Raw genomic sequence first — 23349 nt, 5'->3', positions numbered from 1 at the left:
GAATAGAACACAGATTCAAATCTCTTCTATCTGCCAAGAAGAATGAACATCACATACCAGCAATTGCTTTCACAAATCCAAGTGAGGAGAGTAATGAATGAAATTTGGAATAGGAAGAGAATTCCAGTGGTGTGACTGAAAAAAAGAATGCATATCTTGTACCATGAGCCAAGATGGCTGATAAACTATGTCTGTTGTCTCCAAATTGAGCAACAGTATCAAGCACTAATGAAATAGTTCAGAAAATGTTTAGCAGTATATGCCAAGACCACTGGGTGAAAGCCAGTTTAAAAAGGAATTTGAAAGACCATCCTTTATCTAGGTTGATGAACTCAATCTAGCATGATGATCCAAATGCCAGAACTTAGATAAACTGAACGTCTATCTTGAATTTGGGAGTCCTGCATTTCAGCCACGAACCTTAGATAAGATGTCATCCGCAACTCAGGGTGACACTGGAAAATCTAGAGTGAAGAACACTGAAAGCCTTTTTTTTACAAGTGAATGATATCTAAGGCTGATTGTGCATATCATACATCAGCACATTTATTGCTACACTAAGGATGAGTGCCTATGTTCAGGTTTTGTTTAAACTGTCACTTCTAAAGATTCACTTGTCTATTTCCTAACTCTCTTACTCAAAAATGAGGGAGGAACACTTTCTTGAGAACAACAACTTTGGAAAAGATTTTATATAAACACATTTATATAAAATAAGTACATTATGGGTCCTTTAAAGACCTCATTGAAAGGGATGTGAAATACTGGGACATTGATTCTGCAATGCTTTTAAGTGTTATGGATATATTTATACTGAGTTATGAGACTAATTCAGAAGAAATTCCACAATGCTACAACCAGTGATTTTATCTAGTTGTCTTTTGGTTTTGCAAAAAGGTGAAAATAGCCACTTGAGGCTCAGTCTATAAAAGCCAAAGCAGATGCTGAGCTGGGCTGCATGCAATCATATCCCATGAAATGGAGATCAGTATATGGGGGTAAGTCTTAACATGCCTAGCTAAAACCTAGAGAAAAGAACACCTGGTTAATTTTAGGCTAGTGAACAGTTTAAAACCAGTGGGCAAGTTTTACATATTTCTGTGGGTGAAGTACTAAGGCAATGACTCTTACTACTAGAGTGAGTTTGTAGTTCAGCAGAATGCACAGGTGGCTGCTACAGAACAAGGTCCAACTCCATGCAGGGGAAAAAACACATTAAATAAGAGTATCACAACTAGCTTTTAAAATCAGTGAACATAATATTGAGATCTTTGTTTTGGGACACTTTTGCTTTTTCACTCACCTCTTATTCTCTCTCAATTTTTTTACAAGATATTTTGATTATTATATCTTTCAATGAAAATACTTAAGTCTGTCTTCCTTTTCTCTCTTACTAAGTCCTGTTTGCTTGTTTCTAGTACAACTTCAGATTCGTTTTCATGTCACCCTTCTGTTTTCTTTTGGCCTTCCCCAACAACACCAAGTTTCTATTTCTTCTTTCAAACCTTTATACTCCCCACACAACAAAGCCAAACCTTTGACTTGCAAAATATCCCTCACAGAAATCACCTCACAGAAATCACTCCCTCACTGGAAAATCTGAGTATTCCACTTAACCAGACTCAGACTAAGCAGCATTTTAAGAACAGTACTGCTAATAAACACTGGACAAACACATAATCTAATGCTGAAGAGAAAAAAGCAAAATAGAGATGAACCCGATGGCATCCCTTGACCCGAGGACGGCTTCACCGGCGCATTCACCTGATCCCAGTTGAGATCATCATCATCCGACTGGCTGTAGCCACAGGAACTCAGAGGCTCATCAAAAGTGCAGCACCCTGTTAAAGAAACACAAAGGTAAAAATTAAGGCAGGCAGGTAACAGATTATGAATCTCCAATTAACAACTGCAACTTCACTCAATGCAGGCTGTGTAATTTTTAAACATCATTTAATACAAATTATTTCTATTTACTAATCTTCATTTTCTGAGAGGGCATAAAATTTCTTCTCATGAAAACAAAATCCTAAGGGTAAAAAAAACCAAATTTAGAACTGCAGACAAATTTTCTCTTGTGATCCAATCACCAGGTATCAAAAGCAAAATAGCAAAGTAATAGCAGTAAATATCAGAATATTAAAAGACTGCAGGATTAACATTCTTCAGGGAAAAAAAAAACCCCTCCATGCCCAAGGCCCTACACTTCAGAAGAAAACTCTAAGGGTGGGAACACCAGCTTTCATTCCTGTATCTTGGTTTCCAAGTAAGGGAAAACCCAGGAGCTCCCAGGTGTGCTGCACTGTGAACAGGTACCAGCACGGCTTTTTGTGGGATCCGTGCCTCTGGCACAACACAGCACATCTACCTCAAAATGTCAAATCTATGCTCAGTCTCACAATCTCTGAAAGAAAACAGTATTATTTCCTCTTTTTTTCTCACTCTCTTCTAAGTAAATTAGAAATCAGTAACAGGGTATAAAAGATCACACTCCCTTCAAGGTGAGGTAGGGGAAAAATTTATGTCCCAAATATAGAAGAATGGAGTTTAACAATATTCACAAGAAAATGGAAAAGCATTACTTTTTTTCCTGTGGTACAGAGGAAACTTCAAGTTTTTTTATACAGTTATCATCTAACAGGAGACTAACACAGGGTTACAAAATTCTGTTTTATTTGATGTTTCACTCCAGTGAAGAATGACATCTTTCCTATTTTGGAAAATAAGTATCACTCTAGTCAGAGATATTTCTGTCCATATTAAAGGAAATTCTCCAGCTGTTCAAACAAAACTAAACTTTAGGGCTATTCATCATCTTTGCTATCTGTCCAAAGCCACAGTAGGCTTAGCCTTGCCAAGTCGTATTAAAACAGGAAACAGACAAAATCTAGCTTACTTTTAAAATCTGAATTTTCCTAGAGCACTATTAATGGCATTACAGAATACCATATTGTCCCATTTTCACTAGGATGGAATTAATTTTTTCCAAGGGCTTAAAACCATGACACTTATTAAAAAGTAGAAGACAAAATTCCATTACGCCTGACATATACCACCCAACTAAAGCCCAGCCTTCTTAATAATTACTCCAAGTGTATATTTGAGATTCATAGCAAGAACTTTGCAAGCATATAATCTTCAGCAGGAATTTTTTATATGCAATCACTGAGAAATTTAATTTTTTTCTTCTCTTTATCATGAGAATATTACAATTGGCCATTACAGACATACCATGTTTGCCCTGCCCTCGAATACAGGTCATCCTGTACTAGAACTAGACTCTGTTCTAAAATACTTTTCTATAGAAAGCCTCCAACACATCTAAGTGTATGAGGGAAATTGGTGCATCTGGAAACTGCTTTTTTCTGTACAAATTTAAGTGCAAAAGATTAAATTAGATAATCCAATGGGAACAGAAAACCCATTAAAAAACTCACAAATCCATATTCCAACATTTTGCCTCAATGTTAACAAGCGATATAAACTCTCTTTCTCTCTCCTGAAGTCAAAAAAATTCAGAAATACATGAGATTTTTTATAGAGTATATTAAATAACATCTGCAACATTTCCAGAGGGAAGGCTTAGAAATTTAGGCAGTCATTTACACATTTTTTCTAGTACTTGAATTACTTGCATAAATATTACTTCAAATTTCATAAAATATACCACAAGCTAAGTTTCAGACATACAAGTTGAGCATCAACTTTAACAGATATATTCATTTATTTTTATGAAAATAAAAAAGAAAAGTAGTTTTCTTGCCAAAGTACTGCTAATGATAATAGGACATAAACTTAAACACCGAGTTGTGCAGTCTGTAGTCAAGCTTGGCAAAAAATATATACCCAAATGGAAGTTGGCATAAATCAGGGTTTACAATTCAAACCAGGATCAACGAATATATGCAATAGCTCCCACACTTTATTATATCAAACATATCTCTAGTGATAAGAGGACAAAATGGTATAAAGTGGTTTTTTCCTCAAATCCAGAAGCCCAGCCAAGCACTGCAAAATATCCAATACTGGGGAAAAGGCAAGATTTGTGATTACAGATGGTTAATAAAGCTTTCTACCATTCTCATGAATTAGGAAGATGTCAGAAATGTGGATAAACAGAATGACATTTCTATTTGTCTAGACCATTTGCCTCTCAACACAGGATCCTTTCTCACTGCTTGTTTTTCTTCATTTCTCTTGCAAGTCAATTGCTAAATCACACTCTCAGTATTTCTTTTTCCATCTTTGCCATTTACATCCTTTGTTGTATTGCAATTACTCTAACTTTATCAAGTCTTCATGCCTGCTACAGGAAGAGTTTTAAAGAAACTTCTGAACTTCTTCGATTCCTAAGTGCCTTCCACCCCCACCTAATGAAGGAAGTTCACAAGTATCATTAGGTGTAATCAAGCTCTACAGTCACCTACCCAGAGAACTGACCAGCATGCATTAGACCTTTAATAGCACAGACGTCAAGCCATGTTTCTTTCCACAGTGAGACACTGAGGATAAACATGAATACTAATAAAGGCTTTGCACAGCCATGAGGTTTTGTGAAGTCTTTTGCAGATTAAAACAGCATACACGGCACATATAGGTGCTGGACCTAAAGGCAAGCTTGTAACACAGAACATCTTAGTGGGAGAAAACAAACAACAAAAAACCAGCTAAGCCAAATCAGCCAAGAAACAATTACTGCAAATTAAGAGCCATCAAAGATCCTAGTGACTTACAACCAACTCCTGGAAGCTCTGCCCCTTACATTTGACCATACTACAAGTTCTTTAGAAATGGGTCATTAGTTTTTGAGAAACACCCACATTTGCCTCTGCTGACGTCCTCCTGGCTGCAACTGCACTGCCTTGTCTGTTTTCTAGTCATGCTTCTCTTACTGTACAAGGTTTCCAGCTCTTGAAATGGACCCATGGTATCAACAAGGACTGGTAAAATCTGAGCAATTATCAGGTCTTTAATGTCTCTCATCATTGACCTGTTTTGAAACACAAGCCACTGCCAGGACAGGCCACAGTTTATAATTCACTAGCTCACTTGAGAAATCTGCTCAGTTTTTGCTACTAGAATTGATAATAATCATCAAAATACATATTGGCTGTTACACAGTTTAATCAAGCAAAGCAACTTCCCTGCCTGTTATACTGACATCAGAGTTTGGATGGCCAAACTGTATTTTAAAGGATGAACTCCATGATGAGTAAAATATTTATAAGTAAAACAGAAGATACATATCCCATTAAGATTCTTTGGCTTGTGCTGCATTTTACAGATATTTTTGGATTCCCAAGAGGAACTGAATTGACAAATGCACAAGATGCAACACAGTCTATTACAGCCTATGGTTCTTTCAACTGCAATTATCCATTTAACCATCATGAACCCAGTTCAATATAACTATGCCATTGTCTGAATGTAGTCCTTTTTGAATGGTTCCATTTTAGCTGGCTAAATTACTTCAGATCTTGAAAAATTTATGAGCTTAAACAAGGAATATAATTTAAGATGAAAGCAACCAATTAAAGTAAAAGGGATAAAGAATGCACTATATTTTTCCTAATTTGAATAAATCTTTATTCAAACTATTTTGTGTTTTACAGACTCTTGACATCTGTTAGGAAGCATTCTCAAAGAATACCTCAGCAAACAGTAGGATACTGCAAATCCTTTAAGTGACAAAAAGTAACATAGGAAAAAATTTCAAATTAGGCTGGGCACTGCTTTATTTCTGTTGATTTGATATACTTCAGAAATCTCAGATCAATATGTACTTTCCATCAAAAATTTGCTGCCAAGCGTACAAGTGCTAAAATTAGTATAATTCTTATGAGTGTCAGTGTTAGCACAAGAAGAGAACATAAGTGCATACCAGAACTGATGCAATGGCCCTGCTTTAGGGTAAAATCAATTTTTTCTATGCAGCAAAGCCCTGTGGCCTCTGATCTGCCATAGTACCATGAATTCTGTTGCAGAATACGTGCACCCAGAAGATAAGTTTACTGAATCCCTCCTTTTCCTAGTATTCTCCTTTATCTCATTTAAAAAGTATTCTGAATTCTGCTGTCTCTGTTATTTTTGGTTTCATACTGGAAACGGGGTTATGTTGATTAACTCTAAGTGCAATGTAGCTATACTTTGAAATAAAAATTAAAATGCTGATTATCTGATCTGAAATCTGGGATGCCTAGATCACATTTTCTATCAGGAAAATTGGATAATGCAGGGAAAGATTAACCTATTATTAGGTCATTTATCTTCCCTTTCTGTCTACAAGAAGAAGCCTCTGCCCAAACCAGCACACAGCACTCCTCAGCCAACTGCATTCCCTCCTGTCCTCATGAACATGCCTGCACCCAAGAGCAATGGACCAAGCGCGTCAGCAGGACAACATAAAAAGGCAAATGAAAACTGAAATAACTGAAAAACCATGACAAACTACAGTTGTTAAGATTGTGAATGAGTCAGTTATCCTCAAGGGTTACTGCTCAGGACAATCATCCTATCTAGACACTCTCATGACAATAGAAAGTGATCTGAGAAACACAGCATTAGCAAAATGGGATCCTGTGCCTCCAAGCTGACAAACCATCCCATCAGAGAATAACCAATTTCTCCTTTGGGAGAAGATAAGGAGTAATAAAGAGGAAAATAAGCCACTCTCAATTATAAACTCACTAACAGAGAAAGCAACAGTGGGAATAAATGTACAATTTTTAACATAAAAAAACCTGAACTTCTGCCTGCAAACCTGTACCACCTGTACAACTTTTACTATAGATGGGGTGATGTCAGAAATTGCCTAGTTCAAAACCATTTGCTTCTCTGAAATCAATAAATGGTTGAGCCAATAAAGGTTCATGCAAACTAACTTCAGCTAGGTAAAAAGATGGTTCAAAGAACTTATTAGAAACTGAGCATAGTGGTCTGCTGGATTCTACTTTGTGTGTAGATTGTCAGCAAAAATAAAGCTCTACCTGCCCTTTCAAAGGTGTTACAGTATTACATGTTGAAAGGGCTTTCCAGACATGCTAGCTCAGAGATAGCCAGTAAAATAAACTCTTCTCTGTGTGCCTCCAAAGCACACACAGAGATGCCATGTATCTGCAGTGACATACATGCACCAAAAATTCTTATCCAGGCTTTACAAGTGAGCTTTCAACAGTGGGCAGTCTGTTTTAAAACGGAACATTTATTTTCTCTCAAAATATGCCAAAGTTTATTTTTTTCCTACCAAAGACAATGTTCAGAGCTCTAAAATAATTCTGTAATCTATATTACTGGTCAGGGAGCCTCAAAATCCATGTGCTGCATAAAGTTGATCTCATTTAAAGCAGTATCTACCTTCTGTCAAGTCTACATATGCATAGGAGTGAGAGAGAAGAGCAAAAGGAAACAGACTTTACAATTAGAGACCTTTTCTGATTGTGGCTGTGCTCAGAATGGGGTTTGAAAAAGGCAGAGAAAATATAAGAATTGTCTAGGAAAATCTCATGAGCCAGAGCAAAGATCATGAGGTAAAAGTATGTATTTAGGAACTAAGAAAGTCTGATATTAATTCTGTTCCTAAGGGAGAAAAACAGACAAAAAAATATATAAAACTCTGCTAAGACTTGTGGAGAAGGTGTACAAGAATGCTAGATAATTCCAAATTTATGGACACAATTCCAGCAGTATCACAGGTGACGATATGAAAGCATCCAAAAAAAACCAAAATTCAGATAAACACTTAAAGCTGTTATTTAAGACTCTTAAGAACCTTGTCACAGGTTCACAAAACGTTTTAAGCTGTTCTCTCTGTTCTCCCTCCAGTTACCTGATAGAAAGTGAGTCAACATAAATGTTGCCAAAATGTTTCAGTTTTGGTCACAGGATAATGTAGCAAAGTTGAATTTTATGGAAAGCATATTTGTCAGTTCTAATTTCCCCCAGAAAGCTGCCCATGCTTAGGCAAATAAAATGAGTTTCAACAATTACATTTTCCTAATAGATACTGAGAATAATTCAAAATTTGGGTTCCTGAACTTTTTACTGAAAAGCCCTGAAAAAAGCTTTCTCTTGGAATGTGCATTTAAACTCCTTTGAGCTACCAAAACAGAAAAAGAAACCACTCACCAAAGCAAAACAATTAATAAAGGCTCTTAAAATAAAAATCATCCATCTTGTGTAAGCAAACACATTCCATGTATTTGTGTCATTTTTATATCAGTGAATATTTATGAGGCCCATGGGAAAATGAGTGCACATTAATATTCTATGAGCAAACTTATTTCTGGCATTATTTAATGTCAGGGTGTTCGATTTCTCAATATTTGAGATAGCTTTTCTTAATGTATGGCATCAATTATAGGGGCAAGTGCACATACATGCTCACATACACAAATTATAGCCCTGCTGCAATTGTCATTAGTTAGGATATCTACCAAGAGAAATATTTGAGTGTCCAATCCCATAAAGAACAAGCAGGATTATGTAGAAATGTATTATGGAGCCCCTGTTTTGAGAAGTACTATTAAAACAAGCATATTTGCAGAAGTCATCAGATGTTATGCTTTAGTTAAAGGGAGGATATCATGCTGGGTGTTAAAACTAACAGCTATTCTTTCAGTTTGACATGAGTTAATAGTAAGAGACACTTCTTGTGTGAATAACTGCTATGGATAAATTTGCGTGGCTGTTGGGGGGAGGGGGTTGGTGGGATTTTTTTGTTTTCTTTTTTTTTATTGGTATATGTATTGCTGTCCTTTTAAATTACTATTTTAATCAAAATCTAGATCAGGGAATTTACTTTACAAATGCATGTAATGATAACTTCCTTAAAAAACCTTACCAAAAACAGTTCCATGTGAGAAGTACTTTGGAAAGACTTTCCAAGAACAACTAAAAGTCCAATTTTTAACATCTTTTAAACCTACAGATGTACACACCTTATTAAAAAGATCATACTGGGCATACCAGTTGCAAAAGGGAGACAGGTGATTTACATTTTTATTGGAGCTGAGTAAATGTGATGAAACTCTGGACTCTGGTCAAAACCACTATAAAAATTAATAAATAAAAGGCGGATTTCCCATATGTTTTGCATTTTGTTTATCACAAATACATGACAAAAATGTGCTTCAAAATGCAAAAAATCTCTTGTATAAACAGCCTGAAACACTCCAGCAAAAAGCTTTGACCTACAAATAACTAACAACAGGAAACTTTTTCACATACTTAAAACAGAATTAAAAATTCAAGTTATATTCTGGCAGTGGAATAAGCCTACTGAGAAAAACAAAAAATGCAACTGCACACCTATTTCATATAGTTTATAACATAGGATTAATTTATTTTTATAGCTACCACCCAGGAGTGCACAGAACCCCTTTATTAAACATGTAAAAGCATTCAGTCAATCCTGGCCGGCAAGGAAAGCAGATGCTATGGAACAGAGAGACGGGAGAAATTTTTTACCCATTTACTTGAAAATGCAGACTAGCAAGAAACATGATCAGGAGGATGGGATGCACACAGCGAATTCACATATACAGAAGACAATAATTAGGCATACTTTCATTTGACATCACGCAGCACTTGTTAAAGGATTTGAAACAACACCTCTGTTTTGGAAAGCTACAGTAAAACCCACAATGATGTCTCTGTACTCTTTTCTAGGGAAGAAAAGGAAGAGGGGCAACGTTCAGTGCAGCCCCTGGACCACACTGCCCCTCCCAGCTGCGACTCTGAAGCAGCAGCAGTCTGCAGCACTTCACCCTCCTGTCAGCTGAGGGACAAAGCACATACCACAGGGATCTCTCTTCCACTCAGCATCTTTTGTGACTTCTTAGACTGGTAACAGATGCTGCTCCTATTAATTTAATTATTATGTAGAATGCCTCTAACCTTTTCTCATTTAGATTTTATTGCAATTTTATCTTCACTTCTCCTTTCAGTATACTGAGGAGAGGTCTATCACCAAAATATGCCCAAACATGTGCAGATGCAATGAAAGAGAAACATTTAAACACAGTAAGACATTACTAATTTTATTTCGCTCTTTCCTGGTCTCATTTGCTCCTACAGAGCTCTACCAAGGCCTAAAGGCAAAATCTTACATTGTTTCCTTAGGTTAAATGCTACCCTAACAAAGGGTAAACTCAAGAACCACTCACCAGTAATCTCTCAATATGGTATTTATGAGGGATGTAAACAGTTGTGCTGATCTGTTGAAGATAAGCAAATTCCAACAAAATAAGACAGCTGTCTACTTTCAGTAGTTTCATATTAATTCCACTTTTTTAACTGATTATCCTCAAAACTGTTCAGTCCTTTTTATTTCACCTTACCCAAGCATCCCAGCATCTTTATAACTCACTAAAACAGCACAGTAGAGTTCTCCCAGAAAGATTCATCCAGGGAAGGGGAGAGAAGAGGAGGGAAAGGCATTTGGAAAGCACCACAAAACTGCACGAGTGGAAAACTATACAGAACTGCACGGGTGATATTCAAGAAAAAATCATATATAATGGAAAGTCTGAAGCAAAATAAAATGCAATTCAGAAGGAAGGAAAAAACAGGGTGGGGAGATCTACTCTCTTTTTCCATCCCAGCTAGGAGGAAGAGCCTTGCAGCCAAAATTTATCATATCACAGGGTCTGCTCATCCCAACACTCTATTTAAACCACAGTATAACCTGAGAAACATACAATCATCAAGACTGTGATTATAATACCACACCAGACCATTTCTCTCTAACATCTGCTCAGGAAACACCATATTAGATTTTCAGATTGTCGTGAAGACAAACCTTTTCATGCCACATCCATCCTAGAGCTCTGGGGAAATACAGCCTAATAAAAGACAGTCAAAACACCTTTTCCACAAGCAGCCTGCCAGCCATTCTACTCACAAAGCCATTAAATTCCTGATCCCAGCGGAACCTGTTTTTCACTAAGGCACTTCTTAATAACTTCAAAAAACAAGATTTCTTTCTTAAAATTACTAAAATCCAGCACCTTCATTCTTAGTTAGAAATTGTGCTATTCAATTCCCCCCACAAAGCTTTTCCCCATGTTATAATGGATAGGCAGGAATGAATGGATATGAATGAAGGCAAACATAAGTAACACACTGAGCAGCCACTGTTCTTTTGTCTGTGGTTGTGCCAAGGGCCACACAAGTTTCCACCAAACAAACAGTGATCAGCTGCATTTCATGCTATGAGACTGTGGAAAAAAGGACTACGTTGCTTCAACACATTTATCACCTAAATTTACAATTCAGATTGAGCCAAAGGACACTTGCTCTGACTGAACAAACCAAACAAAAGTGTTACTTCCCAGGTCAATGTGGCTTTGTTTATTTCTCATCTTCCAGCATTAGGTAAATGGACACACACTGACAAACAATCCTTATGTTTGTATAGACTACTCAAAATCTGTGATATTTTATAGTACTTTAATTACTGTGTAACAACTGTATCTGTTAACAGCACAGATTATATCTGAATAAAAAGCAAGTAAGAAGCTACTTTCTGATTTAAAAGCACAGCCTAATTTTTTTCCGAAGTAAATAAATACAACAGTGTAGAACCGTTCAAAGTCTTGATTAGGTAAAAGCCATCTTGAAGGCAGTGGGCCCACCATACACTTTAAGATATCATAGCTGAACTGCTATACAGATATAATATCCTCAAGGGTAGCCCCAAAACTAACTTCTCCCCCAGATTTCACAGCTTTTACAGGCAGTAAATACTGCCTCTGAAGCTATCAGATAGCAGGACTGAAGACAACCTGTTTTATCAAAATCCACTTTTGATAGCTGAGAGATTAACTATTATTTCATCCTACTATCAGGACATTCTGAGCTGAGTAATTTTTTGGGTTTGCTTTTTTTTCCTCCCTTGATCTTGTCAAAAAACTACTATAACATGCTATTTATCTCTATATAAAGGGATTTCTTTGAGAAACCTGACAGCATTCTTCTCATCTGCCAGTTGAGCTTTTAAAATGTATCTTCACCTTTAAACTCTTCAAACTAAAAAACACAAGTGTACTTGAAGCTCAATCATTCTCCCTGGTGCTATACTAATTTTTAATGAGCCTCTTGTCTTTACGTCTCCCAGCAGACTCCACAAAGCAATCTCAGGTGCTATGAAACCAATGCTTGATGCTTCTCCAAACCTCTGTCTTTTTGAGCCTGAAATCTTCCTGCTAAACCCATCCGGGACTGATGGGCCATTTCAGTCAAACCCAATTTCACTTATTTATCACAAGCGTCTGCTTAGAAACTCTGCTGTGGATTGCTTGTAGACACAATCTGTTTCCAGCTTTGAACTTTAAAAAGGATTTAAGCAGTCAATCTCATATCATTATAAATCCAGCATGCATTACTTGTCTATTGATTGTGAGAAAATAAAAGTTTGAAGCTTGATTTCAGGGCTAATCTTTCCATTTGCTTGATGAGTTCTGCAGTTGTTAGAGAACACTTAATGCATCCTGTTATACTATAGCATATTAAGCTCGGATGAAAAATACAGACTATTTACAACACAGCTCTAGCTTTAAGTAAAGAACAAAGGCAGTGTTAGCTTTGCTAGTCTCAGGAGGTTTTCCAGCTATGCCACAATTAAAAACAGAAAAAAAAAAACCCTAAAACATTTCTATATACTAATAATGTTCAGATGAATTTTATAAATCTTCTGCCCCATATATCAGAAATTTATATTCTACTTCATCGATGGTAGAGCAAAATAAAAATTAGAACACATTGGTACTCATTCTTTTCCTTATTAAACTACTTTCCTAATGGTATTTTTCCCTATAAATTTTGAGTGTAATAGTTTATCATCTAATTAAACAAGCTGTTTATGTTCTGACTTCTAATGTTTGCACTGAGAGACATCTGAGAACGAATGCCATGAAAGAATTTTATGTAGATCAAACTTTAAATCAGACATTGAAGCCCCTGCAGTCCCATTCCTGCCTGCTAACCCAAGAATCCAGCCACTCTCTTTTTTCCTTTCTTTCTTTTAATATCTGTGGGCTATCCTTCAGGTGAGAAGGGCTGTTACTCTTTTTGGTTTTCTGCTTAAAATCTCCATGGATGCATTTTCCATGCAGCGACTGTGAAGTGCTGCAGACTTTAGTTCTGTGATACAAGCATTACTTCTACAGTCATTGATACAGCTCTACTCAATCAATAATTCAGGAAAATATTCATCTTGCTATTAGTAACTGCTGTCATTACGACTCTGTGACTGGATGAAGGAGAGCAGGACCTCCACCTGGAGGTTTTTACCTGTGCTGCCCTGTGAATTAACCTGTAGGAGGTGACACAGTGATGAAGCAGTCAAAAACCTCCAGCCGGCAACTTCATCACACGGGTAATTAGTTCACTACATCAATAATGCCTCCAGTCATTAGCAGTGCTAAGGCTGAATCCCAGGTCTGCTTGCTAAATTCAGAGAGCACAACAGGCTTTAACTGTGCTACACGTATAAATAACTTTCTATTTTTAAATGTAGTTAGCTACTGCTTTTTTCCCCTTGGTTTTAGTCATTATCTCTTGCAGTAAATGATACTTTATGTCATTCATCACATCTATAACATTCTGAAGGAAAAGAATTGATTAATTTTAGAAACCTCTGGTATTTTCATAAGGTCTCATCAGCTACAAGAGACCCACATTTGACACTGCTGAAAACATTTCTGCTGCAACACTGACAAGCTCAAGCTAAGATGACCTGAGGAGCGAAGTCTTGAACCTCCCACACAGCAGAATAGGGCACTCTCACTACACTACCCAGATAAAATAATTACTTTCAATTCTTGCCTATAAGAGGATTAAGTCAGTAGTAAACTCACTTAAAAGTTTTACTGTAACAAAAAGAAAAATTGGGGCCACACAAATCTTCAATCTAATTTCCAACCTTGCTGAAATCATTTCAGGTCTATGTGAGTGACTGTAATCACTTGAGTATGAGCATCTCCAAAAAACTGTCAGGTTGAAAAAAATTCTTTTTTGCTTTTCACTTATTTGTGTTCCACACCTGATAAAAGGGAATTTTTTTCCAGGTTGTAATGCTGAAACAAGCACCTCTGATCCTTTGTGAAGAACATCTGATATTCCTGGGACACCAGTATGTTACATTGGGAAGGTCATGTTGCTCAGTTGCCAAAGTTTCCTTCAGGATAGGGATAAAAATAAAAATAGCTAAACATATGCTCATGTCTCCAAACAGTATAGATCAGGATAATGTAATTGATTTTTGACAAATGAGGCTAGCTCAGAGGTTTTAGGCTCAATTACTTGAAAGTATTGATATAATATTACTATTACTTGTTATACATGGTATATATACATGTATTTTTATGCACATTTTCAAGTATTCCTCTTGCTTTACCTTCCATTATTTACTACCCATTAAAACACTTGAGCTTTTATGGAAATTTTCATTTTTTTTCCAATACATCTTACTTAAACATTTAAAAGTCTTTATAAAAGTTGTACTTTGTCTCTGTATCTGAAGAAGAAAATAAGTCTGAAGCTTTAAACAGATGGTAAGAATTGTGTGTCAAGTGACAACAACCCAATAGTTCTGAGTATCTGTATGGCTGGAGACTCCACAACCATCATGGGCAATCTGTGGCAGACTTGTGTCACATCTTTCAGTTTCCTTATGTTCAGAGGGAATCTCCTTTGTTCCAGGCTGTGCCCATTGCCTCTGTTCCCGTCACTGGGCACCACTGAATAGAGAAAGCCTGGCTCTGTCCTCTTTGCACCATCTCCTCAGATATTTATAGACAATGATAAGCTTCCCCTGAGCCCTCTCTTCCCCAGGCTGTGCAGTTCCAGCACTCTCAGCCTTTTATTGTAGAGACATACTCCAGTCCACCATCTTTGTGGCCTTTCATTGGATGCTCTTCAGTGTATTCATGTCTCTCTTGCACTGGGGAGCCTAGAACTGGGCCCAGCACTCCAGCTTTGGCATTACCAGTGCTGAGCAGAGAGGAAGGATCACCAGCCCAGCCTTGCTGGGAATGCTCCTCCGAATGCAACCCAGGATACCAGTGGCCTTGGCTGCAAGGGCCTGTTGTTGGCTCATGGTCAGCCCACTGCTCACCTCGATCCACAGGGCCTTTTTTGTAAGGCTGCTCTCCAGCTGCTCAGACACCAGCCTGTACTGATGTCAGGGACAATTCCTCCCCAGGTGCAAGACTTTGCATTTTGCTGAACAGTTCTTCAGTGTATCAGCCACCTCTTCCAGTTTTGTGTCACCTGCAAACTTGCTGAAAGTGTGCTCTGCCCCCTCATCCAGATCATTAATGAAGGTGCTGAACAGGACTGGACCCCTCAAGTCTCCCACCAGTCACCAGCCTCCAGTGAAGACTATGTGCCACTGACCATCACCCTTTGGGCCTGGCTGCTCACACAGTTTTCTGCCTCTCCATTGTCTGCTCATTCGGCCTATACTCCACCAGCTTCTCTGTGAGTTACTGCAGTCAAGGTGGACAATATCTGGTGGTCTCTTCTCATCTATCAGGCCACCATTTCATCACAGCTGGTTATTAAGTTGATCAAGAAGGTCATCATGTTGGTCACTTCCCCTTGGTGAGTTCATGCTAACTCCTCCTGGTCTTCTTGTCCTTCATATGCCTGAAAACAGTTTCCAGAATTAGTTGCTCCATCACCTTCTGAGGTGAGGCGGATCTGCCTGTTGTTTTGTGGATCCTTTTACTTGCTCTTTTTGACAATTCTTTTCCTCTAGCTCTCAGGCACCTCGCCCAGTTGCCACGGTCTTTGCAAGGTTATGAAGAATGGCCTTCATATCAGCTGGTGAATAACAACAACAGCTCTCTCATGAATCTCATTAGGTCCACAGGTACCAAAGGAACATCCACTTAACTCTCCAGTTTTTCCAAAAATTAATTCACTTTATTCTAAGCCTAAATTTTAGTCCTTCAGGCTTCTTTTTAGTAGAGGCCTGCATCAGTTATTAAACAGCAGTTCTCTACAGCATGTTTCCAAACCTAGATCAAATCTTGTAAATACAACTTGCTGAACAGATTCTAGATTTTAGGAATTTCAAAGGTGTGCTTCCAAAGACTTAATGGCTCAGAATAGCTCTTCTTCCACACTTCACTGAGTTTGTGATCGTTCATGAGTTGAGATGTTGCATGACCTAGATGAACTATTCCAATGACATAGTAATAATGCCAAGTGTCCCTCCTGTTTCAGATACTTCTGATTACACATCACAAAGCATGGTTTCCATGTCTTTCTCAATCACTGTCTCCTTGATAATGTTTCTTGAGGCTGGAGGCACCTCTCCATTTCTGTGTCAGAACATACAGTTCCACCTTACGAGATGACTTATCTCCCCTCTCATCACTACTTACCATGGCACTAAACCTGCTGCCATCTGCATGCTTTTATCAGTAATGACTCTATATTTCTTCCTCATCACTAATAAAAAGGCTAAACACCATCAGATTTAAAACTAATCCTCAGAGGACCTCCACATACTCCACACTGATTACCTATTAACCATTTTTCTAAAACACATTTGATGTACGCTGATGATTCTGTAGCGTTCCAATTTCTACATCAACATGTCACATGGCACCAAATCAAACATTTTACAAATATTAAATGTCATATATCTCTGTAAAGTTAAACTTGTTCACTCAAAACATCACGTTCTCCTGAGGAAAGATTCGTCTCTCAGAACTTTATATTGAATGAAAATACCCAATGAAGAATTACAGACATGCAACAGAGTTTATTCCCAGGAAGCCATGCTACTCTGCATCAAATTAATGCCTGTTTGACAGACTTGGCCATCCTGATGCTTTGTCTTACAAATTTTAAACAATTTCTAACTTACTTTTTAATACACATCTATATGTCTTTCCTCCACTTCCTCTCCATTTTTGTAACCTATTTTACTTTTCCTCCTGTCTTAACAAGCACACACCAAACAATGACATTCTTGCAATTAGTAATATTCTGCATATATTTTCTTCTACTTCTTCCACATCCATATTAGTTCTGTTTCTAGAAGTAATTGCCAATGAATTGTGAGAAAGAAATGTCTAATTCTCACAAAAACAAGCCCACCAACATAGCTTCACAGTTTCATGATGCTGGTATGTAAACTGCCAACAACAGCAGTAGGGACAATACCAGGCAATTCCTAATCTATAAAGGAGTTCTCAATTGTGAAGCAAGGAAATTCTTTCACAGATCTATCCTTTCTGAAAAAAATAAACAAGCAAACCAACCAGAAAACCCCAAGACTTAAACATAAAAACAGAAAGCCAGACTTTTTTATATAGAACCTACCACTCCAGAACATCCCATGAAATTATCATATACAGCCATACACTCAGAGCAGTGATGCAAAACAACCACCTATTGCAGAAAATATCCTCACCATCAGTGAAGTCACTGCTCTGTTTAAATAGCTCCACTAAGATGGATTGAGACTTTCAGGAACACACACACACACCTTTTCACATAATTTGTTTTATTCACAATGGTAAAAAAATTGTGACATAAGTCACCTGTGGCATGAATTGATTAGCAGTGTTCTGGGAAACCTGGTATTTTATTTAGAAAGGCATTGATTTGCAAACAATAAGGCTAAAGAAAAAGAGCTAAACCAAACTAAATAAAGGACTAAACAAATGTTTGTGGAGACAGGGAATTCTGTGCATGAGAACTTTCTGGAGAAAAATTTGTATTAAGTTTTTGTTCTTTAAAATTTAGATGAGTATTTGCAAGATGAATGGCCAGTTTCACTGTTTTTAATAGTTTCTATACCCTGGAAGGTTATTTTATTGATGTAAAATTTAAACCATGGTTGACAAAATGCACCTCTGTTTCTCCACAGTTGTGAAAGCACTACAAAATAATGGATCTCCTTCCTACAGAAAACTGCCTCATTTTCAAGACAAGTGTCCTGCATTTTATGCATACATTATACATTTAGACATTTTTTCCCATGTTCTTTGGCAGTTTTTATTTTTTCTTTTCTCCCTGTAGCCTCAGATAAGCCTGAGAGCAACCAAGAATTAATTTAAGCAACCAGAATGAGACAAAATTTGTATTTCTTATTTCTCTTACTCTTTCTGGCCCATTTACCTTCCAATATTTAGGCAAGTATTTTAGTCTAGCTTCAAATTCCTGAATACTGTAGACTTATTTGAGGTAAATACTATACTAATACTATAGTAGTAATTCTCCTCCTTCACTGATTTGCAGCAATAGATCTGTTCTTCAATGCCAAAAGACTAGTGACATTCATCCATACTTCAACTCCTGCACCTTTTTCTGGGTTTGGGAGTAGAAGTTGTTTTGTTTGTAATGATTTGTCTTCCAAAAACAAGCATACTGAAGAAATGGCCTGTTCACAGCCCATCCTTTAAACCAACCATACTGCAGAGCCAGGTAGACATGGGGGTGATGGGGATGTAGCACATTGACTCAGCTGCCCTCTGATCACATCCTTCCTTGCCAAGAGAAGGCACCAGAGTCTCATTCTGTACCTGCTTGCTGTTGATCTTATGACTTGCATATCTGCAATGCCCAAACTCTGACATTTTATTTGTAGGGAACTACTCCCTGTGTTACAATATCCTCAGCTTTAAGTGGTGCAACCGTCGCTCGTGAAACGTGACAAGAAACAAAACTTGAAATCTTTTTTGGTAAAGCAAGACATGGTCACTGTGAAGGTCCACACCCAACAGACAAACAAAAAATAAAGCCATGAAGATGGCTTCACTACTTTAAAAAAGGACCACTATCATGTTGAGTCATGCATGAAGAGAGTTTCAAGATAACATCTCAAATTAACACTGCTGCAGCAGTTCTCACAGATGGCAGATCAACAACAGCTTCTGTACTGTAAATCCTTTACTAAAAACTGTAAATCCGTGCCTTTAAGGCCCAACTCTCTCGTAATCATCTTTGTTCATCTTTCACTACATTGCCAAAAGCCCCTAATTAGTATCATCTTAGGCTGCCTTTCCCTGCTCCTCAGCCTAATCATTTGACTAATTACTGCCACATAATCTCAGTGTCAGGTTAGAAGATGTTTTTTGAATGAAGATAAGCATATGGAAGGAGTCCCTCAACTGGAGGGCATGGAAGATAGCCTGTGTTCAGCTTCAAGATGACCCTGAGTAGCAGGTAGGCAAAACTACTGAGCTTGGCTTAAGGGAAGGAAAGAGGGAAAAAAGATGCAGACACAGCCAACATGATAATCCACAAAGGCCAACAGCAAGAAGCTTTTACTGGAGAAAGGAAAGACTGCAGTCTGAACATTGATTCTGGCACGATAGCAGGGAATGTGACTTTGGATTTTCAATGAGTTATACAAAGGACTATCACCAAATTCTGCAGTAACTAATGGAGGAAAGTAGAGAAAAGCATACGGAAGTGTTTCTTCGCAAAGGAAAGACCACGTCTGATTTAAGGAATATATTGAAAGAATCAGGAAATGGTAAACGTGGATAACAGAAAAGAAAACATCAGAGATGTACCCTAAAAAAAGCAACAAGAATAATTAACCAAGGAGCATGGAAAGAGCAGAAACAACAGTGCAGAGAACCACACTTAATAAGAGTTCCCTGTTGCCCAACTCAGTGAACACTGATGCAACACCTCAGCATAATGACAGGCACTGAAGAGTAAAGGAGATAATGCAGGGAAGCGGAAAAGGACAGAATTAGGAAAGAAACCCATTAAAGACACTTCTGCATAGTGCAGACCTCACACCCATCGTCTTAAACTGACCAGAGCCACAGATTTGGATTTATAGTACAGCCAGACTCTCCAAGTTGATGCTATAGGTCCAGTGGAAGACACATTCCAATAGTTTAAAGAAAGTCTGACAGCCCTTAAATTGTATTTAAGAGCTTGCTATAGTAAACAGAGGATGAAGACTTTACTCAGCAGTTGGCAACAGTGCAGCAACACATCAATCCACAGAGTTCCAGACTTGGGCTATGTCCAATAGCAAGCACATCCCACCCTGGGGAGCCACTACAGGCACTGCTGTTCCTGTATCCCCTCAATAATTCGACCCATCTCTGGTAGGCTCCTTCAAAAACAGAGATGTGGTCCAGAAGCAAATGCTCACTCTAAATCATCACATGCCAAGGCCTGGAAATCAGAGTTAGTGCACCAAAATTTGTTTTCCATGGAAGTCTTTTATGGAGTACCAGTACACAGGACAAAAACAAACAGACAAGCAAACAAAAACAAAAAAAAAACACCAAAACCACAAACCAACAAACAAAGACAAAAACAAACAAACAAAAAAAATCAAAAAACCCAAATATCTTCCTCTTTATTTAACTCGTTTCTTGAACTATCATATAGGCTACACACAGTAGTATATTAATCTTAACAAGGGAAGAAAAAACTGAGGGACCTGCTGCACCTAAGGGCTAAAGAGACTCAGGACTGGACTAGGATCTACCTGCCCTTTACTCTGGACACAGCTTCCTGGTAAGAAAATCAGCTCCCTGACAGCCCTGGCCCCCCACCATATAATCCAGTAAACAAGCAGTACTTGTACTTCTAAAGGACAATCATACCATGGCTTCCTATTCAGGGCTGGTTGCTGCTATTTATGTCTCTATGCAAGTTTGTTTTTAAAACAGCTTTGAAAAATCTCTAGTTTAAATTAAATGTTTTGTAACACATGTCAAAACTGCAAGTCACTGAACAGTAGCAGAAAGCTGACAGAGAAGATGCAACTTGCTCAGTACAATTCTCTGAATCTGCTAAGCCAAAAGTTGTTTAATACGATTTATCACACCCTGGAGTGTAGTTAAATAATTGTGATGGATGGCAGCGTGTCTTAGTCTTTTCCATTTGTTAAATTATGATAGATGAATTATGCACATTAGTGAATTTCAATGAATTCTTTCTGTTCACCACGCCTGCTTCAAGAAAAACATCCAGTCAATAAATACTCTAAATCCATCTCCATCAGAACTGTACAATGTTCTAGTATTATGATAAAGAAGCTTAAGGCCAAAAATGCTTCAGAACAAGTCCCTTGACTTTAAGAGCAGCAATAAAGGTATGCATGTAAGGTAACTAACCCTCTCTACTACCTATTTTTTAAATAAAAGAACTCAACCTGTATCTGGTAAAAATGCTTGTTATTATCACTTCATGAGAACTTTGGGGTAGGTACGACTGTAATGAATCAAGCCTCCCAAAAGACACAGATGTTTTTTATTTTTCTTCCAGCAATTAGCTAACACGGTATTAAAATCACATATTGAAAATTATGTAAAAAACAATTCTTTCAAAAAAAAAAAAGTAAAAAATACATTGCTAAATATAAGAATATTTTCTAAGAATAACTTCACTTGAGCAGCTATTAGCTAATTAAGCAACTGTTAGGTAATTATCTGGTTTTGACAACAACCTCACAGAGAATTCTAGGATGTACAGCCTGTCATTTTAATGAAATCTCAGAGCACTAAGCTTCAAAAAAGAAAATCCATACCATCTACTTTTTCAAAGGGTTTTTTATCCTGCCATCATTTTTGCATGTCACTGCATCTGACTTACAGCTATTTTGGTTTCCATGCCTAAACAGTACAGCACTCCAGCAGAACCTTTATTTGGAATTATTCTTTCAACTGGATATGTCTTCATCTACTCACAGGTGTAGAGCATCTGAAGTTCCTGACAGAAGACTGTAAAGTGAAAATGACTGATACAGTCTCCCTAAATAAATGTATATATAATCATAAACTACCACAACTCAAAATGTCAGATAGATGCATTACAAAGTTAATGGAATCCACTTCTGATTGTGGATGTACTGATGTGCACCAGGAGGAAATCTAAGAAACCTATGGAGGTACATCAAGGAAAGACAAGTCTACAGGAGAATCTAGTCAAGATCTGAATGTGCCCCTTAAGACTTATAAAAGGGGAAACAAGACCAAGAAAACAAAAAATATTTGATTTGACTACACGTGGCACACATTTCAAAGACTGCAGGGAATTTACTTTAACTGCTGGTGAGGTATAATTGAAGACAACTTGAAGAACAGCATTTTGTATGTGATTCACACTACAAGAATGTGGTACCTTCCATGGTAGGTTTTTGTCAAAAATAAATGAAAGGACTCAGAACAACTATTTTAAAGATTAAGGGGACAGGAAAAAAAGAAAATAAAAAACCTTAACAACTAGACTAATAACTTCACTAGTAAGTTTCTCCATCTTTGATGAAAGGACTCATGAAAAGTTTATGAAAGTACAGACATGAGGCAGTAGTTCTGTCAAATCTCAGCGATCTGGTCTGACTGACAGGTACACAGCTTCACAAACACATCGTGACAGTTACACACACTGCAGCACAAGGAATCTTATTTTAAATAAAGTTTGCAAAAACTAAAATGTGACATTTACAAGATTTCTGAGCAAAAAAACCTCAGGGACAAATATAATCTGTATTACCTTTATTTCATCCTAGCTTTCCTTGAATATATTGTCCCAGGGTTGTACTTCTGATGTGTTCTATTCAGATATAGACCTAGTGCCTAGGAACTGCCTTGTCACTTTGCGTCTGCCAGGAACTTTCAAAAACCATTTTTATCTTAAATGTGAAGTGTTTTCCTGCTGGCAAAATGGCATCACATCTTCCAGAATTCTTCATTCATCTGCAGCAATACTACCTACCATGGAAGGTTAGATCTGAATCATCTCCCTTAAAGGAAACTTGACAGTTCATTTCAGAGGTTCCTTTTTGTCTCCCATTTCAAGCAGAAAGCAGTGTACATTCAGAAATTTCAAGACACTGAGCACCATTGCAAGTGCCACAGAACTAAAATAACATTTCTCAGAATTATTCTGTCATAGTTTAAAGCATCAAAAGTGTTAAGTAATTCTCAATTGACAATGTAATTACAGCGTGCAGTGATGCTATATACCTGAAGTTGAAATGCCATTGCAACCTAAAACGCTATTTTCAGTTTCTTGAAACTTTCTCAGTACCTCCTCTAAGGCAGACCTGACAGGGGCAGACAGAAGCACTCTTTCTTTGACACAGGCCTCTTCCATGATTCCAGCTTTTACTGAGCAAGCAAGCCCCTGTTCCTTAGAGGCATGAACGTTCACACATTCGTGAAATAGAAGAAATTTCTAGATATAAATATGACAGAACAACAATTAAGTAAAATCATTCATTCTTGCCCCACTAGGTCTTATTTGGATGACAGAAGCTGTGCATGTAGTTGAAAGCAGGTTACAACAGCAGTGAAGACATCATGAAAGGGTGAAAAGGCTCCTGAATCAGGTGTAGTACAATTTGGAGAAGAT

The 23349-nt window shown here is 37.5% G+C and overlaps 1 protein-coding gene across 1 annotated transcript in view; it reads right to left on the bottom strand.

The window, feature by feature from the left end:
- Positions 1–23349, bottom strand: part of PTPRM (protein tyrosine phosphatase receptor type M) — a 438824-nt gene that overhangs the window by 337316 nt on the left and 78159 nt on the right. Inside the window, exon 2 of the mRNA XM_054284774.1 lies at positions 1719–1841. Coding sequence (XP_054140749.1) covers positions 1719–1841 — 123 coding nt within the window. The remainder of the gene's footprint in view (positions 1–1718; positions 1842–23349) is intronic.

The sequence above is a fragment of the Melozone crissalis genome, unplaced genomic scaffold, assembly GCF_028551555.1.
Source record: "Melozone crissalis strain CALT ecotype California unplaced genomic scaffold, PUWL_Pcris_2 ptg000042l_1, whole genome shotgun sequence".
In the NCBI taxonomy this organism is placed as follows: domain Eukaryota; kingdom Metazoa; phylum Chordata; class Aves; order Passeriformes; family Passerellidae; genus Melozone; species Melozone crissalis.
The sequence above is the reverse complement of the archived record's forward strand: the minus strand, read 5'-3'. Positions and strand labels throughout refer to the sequence as shown.